This window comes from Candoia aspera, chromosome 5 (assembly GCF_035149785.1).
Source record: "Candoia aspera isolate rCanAsp1 chromosome 5, rCanAsp1.hap2, whole genome shotgun sequence".
NCBI classification, from domain to species: Eukaryota; Metazoa; Chordata; class Lepidosauria; order Squamata; family Boidae; genus Candoia; species Candoia aspera.
The window spans coordinates 112,266,303-112,283,699 of record NC_086157.1 but is presented as its reverse complement, the minus strand read 5'-3'; the positions used below and the strand labels follow the sequence as shown (position 1 = coordinate 112,283,699).

The following is a 17,397-nucleotide window of genomic DNA, read 5'->3' as shown; positions in this document are numbered from 1 at the left end:
ATCAACATCTCGATTTGCAGATCTTTGTACTGTAAATATATTTCAAAAGTCACTGTGGCCCGAATCAAAGGAAGTGAACTATGATAGCCAAGATTTAGATGGCCATTTGGATATGACACTGCTCATTCAAGAGGCAAACTGCCATTCCTTGTCACAAGATGGGCTGGGTCAGAGCAAGCAAACAAGCCTGCGTTTCCTTCAGGTTCTCCTGCATCTCTTTCAAACACCAGGTCCCAGCCTTTCCCAAAATGAACTGATTGTAGCTGTAAACTGGACAGGGGTATACTTTGTAGATGAACAAGAACAAGTTCTTCTGGAATTTTCCTTCCCCGAGATAACTGCTGTCTCCAGCAATAGGTAAGGCCCTAAAAGACCATATTTCAAGGATCCCTCCAGGGTCAAAAGGCTGAGAAAAGCTGATCCAATCTAATATTGGTGACCATTTTCTAGGACTTGAGGCACAGACTCGTTTCCATCATCTGTTTTCATGGATGATCTTAATGGAAGAATACATGCAAAGCTGATGGACTTCCATCAATGGAAGTTTCATTCCTGCTATAAATAAATCCATGATGGAAATATATGAGCTAGATAGTTGTAATAATATGAGAGAAAGACCTTGAAAGATGGGACAAAGAGGTGCTGCATAGGGGACAGTCAGATAAGAGACAGCATAGCCCACAGCTGCATAATGGGTGGAGAAAGAAGCTCAGAAGGGACCCTTCCTAACTTTTCAGGCTGTAAAGGAGAGGACAAGATATTTGTACTTTCAGACTTGCAAGATTCTATCAATGCAGCCTTACAATAAGTAGAATTAGCTCATCTGGTCACATTTCCTGTCTGGTCTACCTGGAAAGGCTGTCATTTCTGCAATGGCAAGATTCCTTCCCAGAGAGCCAGCTGTTTTTGCCCAAGCAAACTAAGTGCACCTTTTTGCCAAGGGGTTGGGAAGACGTCTAGTGTTAAATGTTCAGTCTGGTCTTCAGGATTATACCTCTTTGGTAATGCTTGCTGCAGTGGAGGAAAACTCCAGGGACAGAGTTTCACGCTGGCTACAATCAAAGGTGATGAATACACGTTCACGTCCAACAATGCAGAGGACATCCGTGACCTTGTAGTCACCTTCCTGGAAGGGCTGAGAAAAAGATCCAAATTTGTAGTCACGCTGCAAGACAATCCAAATCCAGGTAAGCAATGGAGGCAAACAGAAGGATTTTGAAGGAAATTGAGATTTAATTCCTCAAGGGAGGATCAGATTCTGTAAGGGCCCTATTGCTTTGCTCTCCAACCTTCTTGACTCAGCAGAAAACTTTTTCCATGTGGCCTTTGCTGTCCCTGTTGCTAGTCACACCCACTGCCCTTCTCCTGATTTTCCTCAAGGTAACCGGGTGACCAAAGAGATTTTATGCATCTGAGGCTGCTTTTCGATCAGTGTTTCTCAACCTGGGCAACTTTAAGATGTGTGGACTTCAACTCCCAGAATTCCCCAGCCAGCCATGCTGGCTGAGGAATTCTGGGAGTTGAAGTCCAACGTCTTAAAGTTGCCCAGGTTGAGAAACACTGTTTTATATGGACTGTTTAACACCGTAATAGCTAAGGATAACTTAAACTTGTCTCACTTTTGGTTGAGAACAAGATGGAGACAGCATCATGGCCAAAAAAAGGAGGTTGTCAGAATGTGGTTGTGCCATGGTGAGGTGCAAGTAGGGAAGGGCCACTCGTGTTTGGTGAATTGAAGAAATGAATAGAGCTGTAGAAAAAAAGATTTGTTTGTTTGTTTTATTTGTTTATATAGCCACCCATTTTACTTGCCTGTGACTCTGGGCGGCATACACAATTAAAACAAAAACTAAACAATCAGTATAATTTATCCATTGAAACCGATTAAAACTATTTAAAAACTCTAATAACGAAAAGTCTGGGAAGAATGCAATCTAAATTTACACCAGCCATTTAACAGGCTCCAAGCTTCCATGGCATCCCCAGGCCTGGTGGCAAAATCAGGTTTTGAGGGCCTTCCGGAAGGCCAATGGAGTTGGGGCCAATCTCACCTTGGGGGGGAATGATGTTTCCTTTTCCTTTTCCTTTTCCTTTTCCTTTTCCTTTCCTCCCCTTTCCCTTTCCCTTTCCCTTTCCCTCTCCCTTTTCTCCCATCCATCCATCTCTCTCCCTCTCTCCTTTCTTTTCCTTTTCCTTTGCTCCCTTCCCTCTTCCCCTTCCCTCTTCCTCCCATCCATCTCTCTCGTTCCTTCCTTTCCTCCCATCCATCTCCTTCCTTCCTTCCTTCCTTCCTTCCTTCCTTCCTTCCTTCCTTCCTTCCTTCCTTCCTTCCTTCTCCCAAACTATGATCGTTTTTGTCAAAGACCCAGTGAAGGCCACCGACATTTGCAGGGCCTTCCAGCCTAGAATAGGGGGAACCGTGTTCTTCATGGGAGCACCGTGGCTGAGAAGAGATTGAACCGTCCCTCCTCTCACCTTTCCAAGCAGTCCTGCTGTGGCGTGTCCTTTGAATGCGTAAATTGAATGTGCATGTGTGCACCACTGCAGCTACCAACCTTGAATCCAGGACCAACCTTGGAGCCAAATGGTGCTAGAAATGGGCTTCTGGCACAAGTGGGCAAAGTAACATGTAGCCCAGCCCTCCTCCATTTGTCTTCTCCTCTGTTTTGTATTTACTGGCCCAGCGGTGTCCATTTCCTATCCATGCTGCTGACTACAGAAAGGGTCTAGTCCATCCCTGGTCTTGAGGGGCCATTGGTCTAGAGCCCAGGTGGCCATGGCAGCAGCATGCCACAGCCTTTTCTAGCTGGACCCAGCTCATTCTCTTGTCCTCCGGGCTGACATTTTGCGACTTCTGTCTCCCTCCAGCTGGTGATGACTCCGGTTTTCTCAGCTTCCTCAAAGGAGACTTGCTCATTCTGGACCAGGACACGGGAGAAAATGTGATGAATTCTGGCTGGGCCAATGGAGTCAATGAACGGACCAAGCAGAAGGGAGACTTTCCAACCGATTCAGTCTATGTCCTGCCCACTATGACCATGCCTCCCCTGGACATTGTGGTAAACCATGGGACATGCTGCTGAACAGAAAGGAAAGGGGTCTCTGGGGGAATTTCTGTTTTCTTAAAACGGTTCTTTCCAGCTCTCTTTCTGAGGGTTTAATTCTTAATTTGCTTTTCTGTATCACCTCTTCCCTACTGGAGCACCTCCAGATGTATGGGCTCCCACTCCCAGAATTCTCAGCAACCGTCATATCACCAGGGGGATTCTGGGAAATTAAAGCTCACGTATCTGGAGGGTGCCCAGTTTGGGGAACATTGACATCTTGAGACTCATTGAGTGTTCACCTTGTAAGACTTCCTTAGTGGTCAAAATACAATTAAAACAGATTGAATAATACAGGTAGTCCTCGCTTAACAACCATTAGTTTAGTGATGGTTCAGACTTACAACGGTGCTGAAAAAACCAACTTATGACCAGTTCTCACACTTACAATTGTTGCAGCATCCCTGCTGTCACATGATCACAATTTGGGCGCTTGGCTGCCAGTTCGCATTTATGACCGTTGCAGCGTCCCGGGGTCATGTGATTGCCAGTTTCAACCTTCCTGGATAGCTTCTAGCAAGCAAATCAATGGGGAACCACATGATTCACATAACGACCATGTGGTTCGCTTAACACCTGTGGTGATTCGCTTAACAACTGGCCCCGCCCCCAAGATGGTGACAAAGCTGTAGCCTCCGTAATGGGCTCTTCCATTCATACCTTTTAAATGATAACTACTACCATGGTCAACATGGGAAAACGAAAGAAGCGACAGAGGATGCCTCCTGCCACACAACTGCCAGCCAAGCCATTAAAACAACAGAAGGTTGATAGATTTATTACAAGCAAGCAAGTCTCCTCTGTAAGTAACGTTTCCCCACTTTATCTGACAGACAGATGCGACCTGCTTGAGTGGGATTTGCAGGCTGAGATTGAAAGCCAGCCACTTTCAGACCTCTCCTCGTCACTGACAGAGGATGCTTCCTCTCCACAGGCAGTTGCTGTTAGCTCAGCTGCTGAACCATTTATACAGGAGGGAGACATGGATTCTAACCCTAAATCCCCAAAAGAACAAAATGCACTGGACTTTATAACTAGGCATAGCCTACTGACTGCACAGACTGTTCTTTCAGTTTTTGACTTGCTGACTACAATTAAGGACGAAGTTGACTCCCTAAAACAACCCTTCACGAAATTTACTGAGGGTCAGCCTAATCATATTATTTACCCTACCACATTAAATGAATGTGCTTTACATGCCGCCAACAGAGGAAAGGAAGAATTTACCTCCAAATCCATACCTTTGAGAGGGAGTGCCAGCAGGGGGAAGGAAAAGTTAAGCAGCTCCACAGAGAAAGGAGTGAAGGATGAAGAGTATTCATTAAGAAAATGTCTTCTTCAAACTAATAAGATAACTTTGCAAATCTTAAACAACAGGACAAACAGAGGCAGATGGGGATCAAAAAAAGCCATTATTCAGTCCTTAAGTCAGCTTTTACGCTGTGAAAGGAAATCTATGGACTTACAAAAGGTAGAATGGCTTCCACCCAGAGGCAATTATAGTCGAGTCCTGCTGACATTTGGACAGTCTGTGCTACCCAGCGTGCTCTTCAAAATGAAACCTCTTTTGAGTACATTTTCAATCTTTGCAGTTCGTGTTTTCCACTTTGAAGAAGTTAGATCACTTGTGGCTCAGCGCAGCCAAGAGGGTACCGGCGCTTTAAAATACGATAGTAAAACTCTCCCAGACAATTTCAAGGACTTTTCAGCAGCAGAGCCTCTGCCAAAGAAGCCTTCAAGCAAACCGCTGGCCCACCCTACAACCACACAGCTGGCAAACGATTCACTTGAAGAAAGCCTGATCAACTCCTTCGGTGCTCTGCCAGACTCAAGGCAGGCCGATATACTTCGGAGATTAGATGTTCTGAGAGAAGCCTTAATGACAACTTGCCAAGCAGCCAAGCCGTTAACAAATTTTGCCCTACGAAATATTCAGGACGATAAGCCCAACTTGAAGCAACAACATGAAGGTAATCCTGAAAAAGAGCAATCTCTCGGCACCCCCAGAGCTGCTATAAAAAACCAAGAGCTACAAAATTCTAAGGCAGCCTCTGATTTGGTGGGTCTCTCTGGTTTTAATTCATGTCCTAGTAGCCCTCTGAATTTACCAGAAGCTTCCAAATCAAACATTCCTGTAGCTGCACAGGTTCATGCTGACTGGGCCTCCTCATCTCCGCCTCTCCAAGAGTAGTCCCTAAATCGATACCCTCGCTGAGGCAAACGGCCTTGGCTTCTTTGCTTGACCCGTGTTCTGCCCCTCTGTGAATTATCAATGTCCCAAGCTGTTTGTTATAATGACTCCCACCCACCTGTCCACACCCTTTGTAACATGTAGGATGTATCATTTCACATATTGTTTATTTGGTACCCTGATGCTATTCTGTGCCTGGAAGTAGATGAGAATAGATGTGGCTTTTGAGTTGGGGCTGACAGAGGCAGTAAGGGTTTTAGTACCATTGGAGCCAGGATGCCCACAGGGACGGGTGAAGCCACTGGGCCTTCTTTGTGGGGTGTCGTTCTGTCACCCAGGTGTGCAGAGAAACAATCGTGTTCTGACTGCAAAGTGGATTGTTAGCATCTGCCCCGGACTTGGAATCTGTGATATTACTTCTAGGCAGATATCAGGTCAACGTTGCCATTTTTTGACATCGCACACAGAGAATACATTTTATAGAACTCATTGGGGTTGCATGCAATTCACCTAAACCAATATTGTCTTTGAGTTTAATATTCATCTTACTATATATCTCTCTATTCCATTTTACTGTATACTATTTTACCTTATCTTTTATTCTTATTTTACCCTATCTTTTATCTATTTTATCTCATTCTAGACTATTTTATCCCATTATATTGTATCTTACTTCATTTTGTCTTATTGTATTTTACTGCAGTTGATGTTTTGATATGGTCAAATAGATAATCAATAAAGTATAATCAATCACTTAACAACCACTGCAAAAAAGGTCATAAGATTGAGTCAGATTCACTTAATGACCACTTTGCTTAGCAACCGAAATTCCAGTCCCAATTGTGGTTGTTAAGTGAGGACCACCTGTATTACTTTTTTGTGACACCCAAATTTGCTTCCATACCTAACAGTAAACCTGACCCTGACTTACCATATGGTGTGCAAAGTAGGGATATAATTTTGGGGAGGTTGTTGAAGAAAGTGAGGGTCCCACCACTTGATCTTATTCCTCTTCGGTCACTTTCTATTTGCCATAACTAACTTGGATCATCTGCGCTCCCCCAGGCTTTGGTTACAATGACCCCCAACCAGAGGCAGGACATCATAAGGACAGCCCAGCTGGTGATGAGTGACACTGAAGAGAGGATAAAGCCATACACGCTGGAAGAATTCTCCTTTGATTATTTTAGGTAAAGCTGTCAAAACCGAGCTGGCCAGTGTTCATCTGGCTTCTGCTTTTCATGGTTAATTGGTTTCTTTAGGAAACTAACACACGGGGCCACCTATCTACCGCTGATGCAATTCTCAAGATCAGTTCCAAAAAAGAGAAAAGACCAAGCTGAGGTCCCACTGAAAATGTTGACACCCGTAGGCCCCACACAGCCATGCCAGAGCTCCATTAACATCCTGGCACCCATCATCCTCAGCATCATAATGTTCTGAGAACATGTCCTACATGATTGTCCTCAACGTGTCTTCTGCTCCAGTTCTTGTCTCAGTTTACATGACCTTTGACAGGAACCTGTTAGCAATGACACCCAAGCGATGGGTTCCCCTTCCTGGAGATGTTTGCCACTTCCCATATCTGTGGTTGCAAACAGAAGTGGTGGCTTTTTCTGAGGGGACTTATGGGGAAAACAGTGACTGGTGTCCTTTCGGGCACGTGACAAATCAGCGGTGATTTCCATTGGCCGCATTCTTCCTTTGCCCACTGCGTTCTTTATTCCCTGATTTCGTATTTCTTTGGATTTTAAATCTGTCCTGTTTTTAGTGAGTCCCTTTTGCTCTGCCTGCATCAGCTCCCGATCTTTAATTTGGCAGGAGCTTTGATTCCCAGTTTCTGGAGTTTCCAAGCCCCTGTGGAGTCAGACAAATCAAAACACCAATTAAAGAGAAATGTTAAAATACACAGGAAGCTGCAGATAATGTCAAAGATCTTCTAAACTGAAGCGGTTTCCGTGCCAGCAGGATTCTGGTTCAAGCTTTTTTAAGATTGTGTTATTTTTGGCTTTGTTTGATGTCTCCCTTGGCTGTCTGTCTGTGTTTGCAATGTCTGTTGTTCATTGCCCACTTCCGAATGTGTCTCCAGTCAAGGCAGAAAAATAAAATTTAATTTACTCCAGCAGTGAATACTGGCAGAAAAGGCTATTTTTTTTTAAAGTTGCATTTATACATCATGGGAAAACCCTAATATTTGTCTTTTTCAAAAAAAAAAAAAAAGCTAAAAGAAATGTGAACAGCAAGAAGGGACATTTTGTCATGCTTGGTGGATGTGTAAAAAAGCTAGAAAATTTTGGATTCAAATACATACATTGACAGAGAGGATTTTAAAGACCCCCCTACTGATGCATTGTGCCACTTTCCCCAGCGATCCTGCATGGTGACCAGCATCGGTGCCAAGTCTGACCATCTTTTTTTCTCTGCTTCTTCTTTCCTGCCAGGCCTCCCCCCAAGCACACCCTGAGCAGGGTGATGATCACCAAGAACAGGGGGAAAGACAAGCTATGGTCCTACACCAGGGAACCCATCAAGCAGCCCTTGCTGAAGAAGGTCCTGAGCAGCGAGGAGCTCTCTCAAGAAGCCTGCATGGCCTTCATCGATATCCTTCTGACCTCAGATTCAAGGAGTGACAACTTTCATGTGAAAAACGTCCTACGGGGTCTGATGAGCTAGGTCACTAGTGGCTTCCTAAGAACATAGTCCCTGCCCTGCTGGGTGGGACCCCCAGCCCGTCTCGTCCAGCAGCCTCTTCTCCCAGCGGGCCATCAACCGCCCACGGGAGACCACCCGTCTCCCAGCAGGTGGCCTTCAGAGGCAGCCCCACTGCCGCCATCAAGGCTAACAGCCACGGATCCCCAGGACTTCCATGAATTGGTCCAGACCTTTTTGTGAAGCCAGCCAAGCTGGTAGCCAGCAGCACCTCTCAAGGTAAGAGATTAACGGGACTTCAGTTCGCCCCACTTTTACCACCACCACCACCACCACCACCCCATTTAGATTACCTCCTCGTTGAATTGACAAGACTTCTCCAACTCTGGGGTCCAGCATCTGCTTGTCGTGCAAAGTGTGCCAATTCCCTATTTCCAGGAAGGGAGGGAGGGAGGAGAGAGGAAGGAAGGAAGGAAGGAAGGAAGGAAGGAAGGAGGGAGGGAGGGAGGGAGGGAGGGAGGGAGGGAGGGAGGGAGGGAGAGTGGATGAATGGAAGGGAGGGAGGGAGGAAGGAGAGTGGATGAATGGGAGGGAGGGGAGGAAAGAAGGAGGGAGGGAGGGAGGGAGGGAAGGAAGATAAATGGAAGGAAGGAAGGAGAGTGGATGAATGGGAGGGAGGGAGGGAGGAAGGAAAAAGGAATGAAGGAAGGAGAAAGGAGGGAGGGAGGCTTCCTTATCCTTTGTTATATCCTTAACATGCACACCCATCCTGAAATACATGGGTGATTACCCCTCCAAGAGGACTCGCTCAGTGAATGAACTCACAGATCAAATATTTGAAGGGGCTTTGAAAGCCGAAGCTCTCAGGGACGAGATTTACTCGCAGATACTGAAGCAGCTGACGGACAACCACGTGAAGTGAGAGGCTTTCCCTCTCCCTGCTGGGCTCTCTTGCTGTCATAGTGGAACTCCACTAGGATAAGCGGAACCAGCTTAAGCAGAAGTTGGGCTTCCTCAGCCAGTTTAGTCAAGCTCTTGGTGAACTATGGGGACTGGTCCAACCCGCCTAGGGAAATAAGTGGGAAGCGAAGGAAAGATGATATCTGGTTAATGGGTGTCAAAATGAGGTCTATTCAGAAAGTGTTTCAGCAGCCGCCTGGCCTTGTTTGGGATTGGAAGCTCAGCAAGGAGACTGGTGAGCAATTGGACGGGAGACCACTAGGAAATCCCAGGGCCAGAAACTGGAATTGGGAAGTCAGAAATCATCCTGGAAGAAGACAGTGGCAAACCACATCCATATTCCAAAGGGAGGGCAAGTCTGATATAGTGGTGAAGGTGCTGGATGAGGAGCAGAGAACCCTGGGTACTAGTCCCCACTCAGCCTGGGAAGCTCCCTGGGGGCTTTGGGCCAATCCCTCCATCTCAGCCCCAGAGCCAGGGTAGGGTAATGGGGCCGGTGCTGAACTAAAGGGTGTGTTTTAATGCTTAGGGACAGAAACGGGCTGGGTGACTTTGAGCCAGTTGAGCCCACCTCACAAGGTTGTTGTGTGTGAAATAGGAGCTGGGAGCATTATGTACTCTTTCTTCAGCAGTTAAAAAATAAAGACGGGCTATAAATCTAATAAATAAATAAATAAATTCTCTTGCCGAGAAACCTATACAGGTCGTCCTCGCTTAATGACCACAATTGGGACTGGAATTTAGGTTACTAAACGGTGCAGTCATTAAGTGAATCCAGACCCAGTTTCATGACCATTTTTGCACCAGTGATAAAGTAAATCACGTGGTTGTTAAGTGAACCACATGGCCGTTAAACAAACCACATAGTCGTTAAGCGAATCACACAGTTCCCTATTGTTTTTGCTTACCGGATGCTGTCTGGGAAGGTCAGAAATAGTGATCATGTGACTGTGGGATGCTGCAACCATTGTAAACGTGCGACAGTTGCCAAGCACCCAAATCACTGTCATGTGACTGTAGGGATGCTGCAATGGTTGTAAGTGTGAGGGACGGTTGTAAGTTGGTTTTTTCAGCGCCATCATAACTTCGGACGGTCGCTAAATGAATGGTCGTTAAGCAAGGACTACCTATATGCACATGCTCATGAAATCACTAGGAGTCTAGCTTGCTTTCAAGGAGTCTTTTATCTTTTTCAGGCTATTATAGTGTATTTTATATTATTTATGGAAAAGGTACAGTGAAGAGAAAGGCTGGGAACTCCTTTGGCTGTGCACAGGCCTGTTTGCGCCAAGTAACGTCCTGCTGCTTCATGTCCAGCGGTTTGTTCAGTCTCGGAAGCATCACCCGCTCGCCACCGACTGCCTGCAGAGGCTGCAGAAAGCTCTGAGGTGCGTGGCTCGTGACCAAAGACCCTCTATTTAAGCCCTGTTTGGGAAAGGATGACTCGGGGGAAGCCGCTCTCTGGCTGAGAACTGGAAGGCATGTGAGAACCACTGCCCTGAATCAAGATGCAGCCGGGAGGTTGGGGCCCAGCAGGTGATGGTTAAGCATGGGGCCAACCCATTCTCGATGTGCTTTCCTATGTTCGATAAGCTGCACTCTCTCAAGAGGCCTCCAGAGCATGGCCTTGCCCTCCAGGTATGTGGACTTCAACTCCCAGAATTCTCAGCAACAGCCATCCTGGGTGGGGAATTCTGGGACTTGAAGCTTGCACATCGGAGAACATAACCACAGCATAATTTGCATGGCTACAATTGGGTGTAATTGTATTGATTTTTGTTTTTAATCTTCATATATTTTATTTTTATTTATTTGAATTTATAATATATTAATTCTATAAGCCATCATACAGAGTCTCTAGAAGTTTAGCGCACGCACACAGACACAAACACCCCATTCTTCCTGAGAGAATGAAAAGGTTTAAGCTAGGCCTCCCTTGAGCTGATCTCAACGGATGATTCTGGTGACATGTCCATGTTGTTTCCTTGGCAACAGTATGGAGATGGTCTGGCCTTGCTCGGGCACTTCCTGGTCGTCTCCCATCCAGGTTCTTACAAGGACCAACCTGTGTCACTTTTCAAGATCAGCCAAGGTTAACTAACTGCTGTCCTCTCTTTGTCCTAAAAATGTTAAGGACCATAAAACCCAAGAAGGGATGATGCCATCCACTTGATATCTTTCTCCTTCCTCTTGTCATGGTGTTCACTGAAGAGAAGAAGAGTTGCTGATAAACAGTCACACAACTTTGTCTTTTGTAGGAATGGATCTCGAAAGTACCCACCCCATCTGGTCGAGGTGGAGGCCATTCAGCATAAAACCACTCAGATTTTCCATAAAGTCTATTTCCCAGATGACACCGATGAGGTAAGTGCAAAACTCTTGGCTATATCAGTAAAGAATGTCCATCACAGGTCCCTTCGGTCAAGAAAGCAGCAGCAGGACAAGAGCGGGATATCCAGAATGTCAGGATCCAAGATGATCTTGCTCTTCTTCAGTGAAGGAACCCATGAAGGAATTTCACTGATGGCTTCCAGAAACAAGCTGTGATTAGCATCCTTTTGAATCTCCACTCTCCTGGTGTCTCCAAGCTTCTGTTCCAGAAGAAAAGGCCCCAAAGTTGTGTGAACACCTCACCCTAAGCCACAGGGAGGTCTGTTTGGCTTTGTCTTAGCATGATGGGTCAACACCCAAGGACCTCCTTTTCCAAATGTTCTGCTTGCCTTGTGGAAACTTTGAGGGAAAGTCTGCTCAGGGCCACTTGAAGAGCAAATGGGACATGGACCAGGAACCAGGCCTTCTTTGTGGTGGCTCTCTCACTTTTGAAAACCCCAAAGACTTTTTAAGCAGGCATTTGATTCAAGCTGATGGGGACTATCAACCATTTTTTTTAAGTTACACTATGCTGGTTTGAAAGGATTGAATTTTCATGGTATTTTCTGTGGAGCATGGGGGTTGCAAATCACCCAAAGTTGTTTGATTGGGAGGTGTACAATTCTGGAAATAAATGCATCAATAAACACATCTGCTGTAGCTAAATGAAAGAGCCACTTTTCGAGACAGACTTTCAAAGCAGATTCGAATGTTCCCTGCGATCAGGGTTCATGTGTTGCCTTAAACCCTAATGTGGCTTATTTGGATTGGCCAAATGTGTTCTATGAACCCAGCTAGGTACCTAGGCTGGGCCCACTCAACCAGCTGATTTGAGTTTTATTGAGTAAACCATGTTTAAATCATAGCTTGGCCCAAGAGGTAAACTCAGCTTGTATGAAGCCAGGCTGTAACTGTTCATTTTCCTCACCAGGCATTTGAAGTGGAATCGAGCACCAAAGCCAAGGATTTCTGCCAAGGCATTTCCAAACGGCTGCTCCTCAAATCATCGGAGGGTTTCAGCCTTTTTATCAAGATATCAGACAAGGTGAGTTTACAGCTCAGAGCTACCTGGACTTACATCCTGTATTAATGGAAGCTTCCCCAGCCAGGTCCATAAATTTCCCTCATTTCTAGAGATCTCTCAGCAGGTAATAGCATCTACCCAACCTTGGCTGACCTTAAAAAAGCTCAGCTGGGTTAGAGATGGTCAGCATTGGGATGGGAGACCAAGAGGAGATCCCCAGCTTGTAGGCCAGAGTAGGAAATCTGGAAGATACCCCAGAACAAGGCAGTGGCAAGCCAGTTCCATATTGTTGCCAAAAAAAAAGCTACATGGGTGTATCCTTGTAGAAGTCAAGCTTAACTCAGAAGAGATTTTATTCATTTATTTATTCCCCCTGGGCTTATAAGCCGATTCTAAGCAGTGTTCCTCTCAACCTTCAAAAATCTGAATTAAAAGTTACAGCACGTGTTACAATAAAACAGCAGAGCCCAATTCATAAAAACAACAATTTATAGAAATATACAGGAGTGGATAACGCTGGGTTTCTAGTCCACTTGACATCTCCCAAACAAAAGGTAGCATCTGTTACTAGAAACATTTGGTACCTTCCAGCCCCTGAGATGTCTCAGCTAGGTAATAACACTAAGTCTACCTGGAGGGTTGGATTTTGTTAATATTTGGATGGGAGACCACCAGGGAATCCCTGGGCTGCTGGACAGCCAAAATAGATCCTAGAAGGAGATAAGGGCAACCTATTGTGGCCAAGAACGCTAGGTGGCTGCATCTGAAGCTATCAAACTCAAGTTAAGGGTGTTTTAGACATACTCCAGCTAGTCAGAGCACCCATGAGAGGCATCGGCTCTTCCTCCAGGGCTCAGGGCAGGGTCCTAGATGTGATAAATAAAAAAATGAGGAGAATCACTCGTTCTACATTTCACTAAGTTTGATGGATAGCATCTTTCCAGTTTGTCACAACCTGTTTGGACAGGACAGGCTTGGCTCCTTCTCCTGGTAGACATAACTTTGGCACAAAGCCTTAGCTGGGGGATCATCTTGAAATGGGCATGCAAGGTGCCTGTTCCTGTGGGTGTCATTGGCAGCGCTGTGATTCTTCTCCTTTTCTTTAATGCAGTGTTTCTCAACCTTGGCCCCTTTAAGATGGGTGGACTTTAACTCCCAGAATTCCCCAGCTATGCTGGCTGGGGAATTCTGGGAGTTGAAGTCCACCCATCTTAAAGGGGCCGAGGTTGGAGAAACACTGTTTTAATGGATTGCATTCCTCCAGGTCATCAGTGTCCCTGAAGGAGATTTCTTCTTTGACTTCGTCAGACACCTGACCGACTGGATCAAGAAAGTGAGACCAGCAAAAGATGGTAAGTGCCTCCATGTTTTGCCTCCATGCCAGTTTTTTCCTCCTCCTCTTTTTCAGTGCTAGAAAATTGGGGCCTGCTCAGGTGGGAGTGTGATAGAGGTGTGAAAGAGAACCCATGATCAAATGTTCTTCATTTTTTAAAACAGTATTTTATTAAAGATTATAATTACAACAGTAAAAACTAATACAAACTAAAAAAAGAAAAGGATGAAAAGAAAAAGTAGAAGTAACAGAAAAAAAGAGAAAAGGGGGAAAATAGAGAAATAGGAAAAAAGAAAAATAAGTATATAGTATATAGTAAAGAAAAAGAAAATAAATATATAAAGAAGTGACTTCCCCCCTTCATCACAAGTATAAACAATTTTAGTAACTTACTACCTTCTCTTAAAATGCAGCAAATGATCTCTTCTTCCCATATCCCATCTCTTATCTATAAACAAATCCTTAAAGCCTCGTCATTCAGTCCTAGTCAACAAAAGTTCATTGAGGGTTACCAGAGATAACTTATGTATTTTAACCTTGCTCAAATAAACCAACTTTATATTCCTTCCCTTTACTTCTATCAATCTTGATCTTTAGGCCCTTCAAATAATGTGTAGAACTTGATTTCTTTTCATTTTTTCTTTATCGCTTCTCACAAAATTCTTCAAAACTTTAACAAGCCTCTTTTGTAAATCCAAAATTATCCAGGCCACTCGCTTAGTTTGTTATTTGTATGTCCCTTTTAATTATTAAAACATCAGCCGATTTCTTTTATAGGTCCAGTGTAACATCTGACATTCTTGTAGCCTGTCATTTGTACCACTTTCAACTCAGTCTCGATCTTGTCAGGTAAAATTGGTTCCTCTTCCAAAACATCTTTTAGACCCAGTCTATCTATAATAGCAGACACTCTTAAAATTACCTTCTGGGTCCATTGTTCAAAAACATGCTTCAATATGTCCAATGTTAAAATATTTTGCTTCATTCTGTATTAGTAAGTCAAGTTTGAATGTTCTTCTCCTTTAATTGTAATCTTTAGTCACTTCTAGTTCCCTCTAGTGTTCAATTTTTAATATTATGTTTTTTAAAGAATTCAAAACAAAAGCGTTTTTCCCATGGGAAGGATTCTTTATAATTAATTCCAAAATTGAACCCAGTGTCCTTTTGAAGGCGCCGACCATGGGTTGAGCAAGATGGCTATTCCCTCATCTCTTAAACCCACCAGAGACCACTGTCTTGCGGTCTCCTCGTGAGGAGCAGCTATCTGGAGCACTGGTGGGCAATCTCAAGTCCTCTCCTTGTCCAGAGAGGAATTATGAAGAGCCGGTCTACTTGTCAGCTCTTGATTCCGCTGCAGTCGTTGGCTCCACTTTTTGGAGCTGTCTTCAGTCCACCATTTCTTCCCCAGAAGTCATGGTCAAATGCTCTTCAGAGGCTTTTCCTGCCATGCTAATTTTCTTTTTCTGTCATGCTAAACACCTTTTCCTGCCACGCTAGATTTCTGCAGGCAGGGATTTTTAACTTCCATGCTGAGGAATGTGACAGTCTCAGAGGTGTCTTACTTATAACACCAAGTGGAACAAACTGGCCATAAATGGGCCACTTTGCAAAGAACTAGTCTTAGTTTGGGAGTGGGCAGTCCATAGCCTCCAACAGGTATCCCCAGCACCCCCTTTGTGGACGTCAGCCCCCCAAATTCCTCTCCCCAAATTAAAAAAAACAAACCTTGTCACTCCCTTCTGGGGACATGACCACATTAGCAGATGGCTTTCTGCAGCTCCCCCTATAGTCAGGACTCTGAATTGCATCCCACAACTTCTAATGTTGCCTTAGACCAGTGTTTCCCAACCTTGGCATGTTTAAGATGCATGGACTTCAACTCCCAGAATTCCCCAGCCAGCATGCTGGCTGGGGAATTCTGGGAGTTGAAGTCCATGCATCTTAAACTTGCCAAGGTTGGGAAACACTGCCTTAGACTGATCATGGGTAGTCATGCAATGCTCAACCAATGCCAACTTTGGACGTTGCCATGATTTTTCGTCACAGGGCTTGTGCCTTCTCTCACCTACCAAGTGTTTTTCATGAAGAAGCTGTGGACAAACACCGTGCCTGGGAAGGATTCAATGGCTGACTCTATTTTCCATTATTATCAGGTATGTCCCAAATCTGCAGGGTTCATGAGCTGAAGGACGTAAACCAGGTTAGGGTGGAGACCCCTTTTCTGCCTTCGCAGGGTCCTAGAGCAAGAGATTGGCGGGGGTGGGGTGGAGAACAGCTGGAGGCCACCACTTGATTGTCCTCTTTGCAGCAGCCACTCTCTAATGGTTTGTGGGAGTGACCTTGGGAGACGGTGGGAAGAGATGCTGCCTGGGGAACAATCAGAGAAGAGACAGCATAGCTGGTTTCCTTCATCGGCTTTTGAGATAATTCAGAATGTTGTCTCACCACCATCCCACTTCCTTCTTGGCACAGGAATTGCCAAAATATCTTCGTGGCTACCATAAGTGCACCCGGGAAGACGTCCTACAACTTGGGGCCCTGATCTATAGGGTGAAATTTGAAGATGATAAGTCCTCTTTTCCTAATATTCCCAAGCTCCTCAAGGACTTGGTGCCCGAACCTCTTATGCGGCAGCTGTCCCCGGATGACTGGAAGAGAGTAAGCTTGCTCTAATAGTTGTCCACTTCCGTCTCTGTCTCTCTCTCCCTACCTATGTGTAGATGACCTTTCTGTAGCTGAGGGGCGAGAAAGAAATCTTAGTGAAGTTTGACTCAGTGGCATCCCTGGGGAAATGTCGATGAAGATTCTCAGTCATCCAGGTGGAATTAACTGTAGGTTGAGCCATGGGCTCCCCTTACCAGCCTTTGCCCAGACTGAAGAAGCTGCTTGGGCAAGCAGTGAAACGTTTCAACCAAAAGAAAGAAATCCAGTTGCCATGACTCAACATCCATGGGGAAGTGTCAAGAAAGTCAGGATGGTGGGCCTTGGCCATGAGATCAAAGCCACGAACTTGACTTTCTGGACTACCCAAAGATTTATTACAACCTTTCTAGTTTAGGCAAGGTTTTGTCCATTTTCCAACAGTGTGTATCTTCAGAACAGCCTAAGCATGCATCAAAACCAAATTTGCTAGAAATATGAGGCTAGTTCATATGTTTGGTCTTCTTAAAATACGGAAAGCCCAGTGTGAGAAACAATCCACAGATAAGGGAGGAGTTCCTCGGTGGCTTATCTCATAAACAGCAGCTCAACCTCTAGGTGGGAGATGTTGGAAGTCCCAGGAAGAAGAGATTCAAAATATTCAAAGGGACTCCACCTTAATGAACTCATTAATGAAGGAGGGCTGGCAGGCCCTGTTGACATTTCCACAATTCTGTATTTTACTCCTAATCCTCGTATTAAAACACTTTTTGAAGTCTGGGTGATCCTTGCTTCCTGGATCATGCGCTTGACACACATGTGTCTGGAAGCAGAGCCACTGGTTTTCAGATGGGTGTGATGGATGACACCAGTGCAAAAGCTGCATCTTTCTGCTGAGCTGGAAGAGATGGAAAAGGCTTGTTTTACTGGCAGCTGACCCCCAAAGGAAAAAACCCACTCTGAGCCTTTAGCTTTCTTATACAGGTAGTCCTCACTTAATGACCACAATAGGGACCGGAAAATTGGTGGTTAAGCTGTATGGTCATTAAGTGAACCACCTGTGACAGGACCTGATTTTACGACAATTTTTCGGATGGTCGTTAAGCGAATCTACCTTCCCCAATGG

The 17,397-nt window shown here is 45.0% G+C and overlaps 1 protein-coding gene across 3 annotated transcripts in view; it reads left to right on the top strand.

Annotated features, from left to right (window-relative positions):
• MYO7A (myosin VIIA) overlaps positions 1-17,397 on the top strand; it is an 87,812-nt gene that overhangs the window by 65,920 nt on the left and 4,495 nt on the right. For 2 of the 3 annotated variants that reach the window (XM_063305954.1, XM_063305953.1), the window contains exons 32-43: positions 231-357; positions 1,018-1,187; positions 2,869-3,059; positions 6,361-6,485; positions 7,737-7,894; positions 8,709-8,862; positions 10,137-10,292; positions 11,163-11,268; positions 12,206-12,319; positions 13,563-13,650; positions 15,678-15,784; positions 16,104-16,289. In XM_063305954.1, the coding sequence (XP_063162024.1) occupies positions 231-357; positions 1,018-1,187; positions 2,869-3,059; positions 6,361-6,485; positions 7,737-7,894; positions 8,709-8,862; positions 10,137-10,292; positions 11,163-11,268; positions 12,206-12,319; positions 13,563-13,650; positions 15,678-15,784; positions 16,104-16,289 (1,682 nt within the window). Of the gene's footprint in view, positions 1-230; positions 358-894; positions 1,188-2,868; positions 3,060-6,360; positions 6,486-7,736; positions 7,895-8,708; positions 8,863-10,136; positions 10,293-11,162; positions 11,269-12,205; positions 12,320-13,562; positions 13,651-15,677; positions 15,785-16,103; positions 16,290-17,397 lie in introns of all 3 variants that reach the window. The other variant, XM_063305952.1, reaches the window with a different exon arrangement.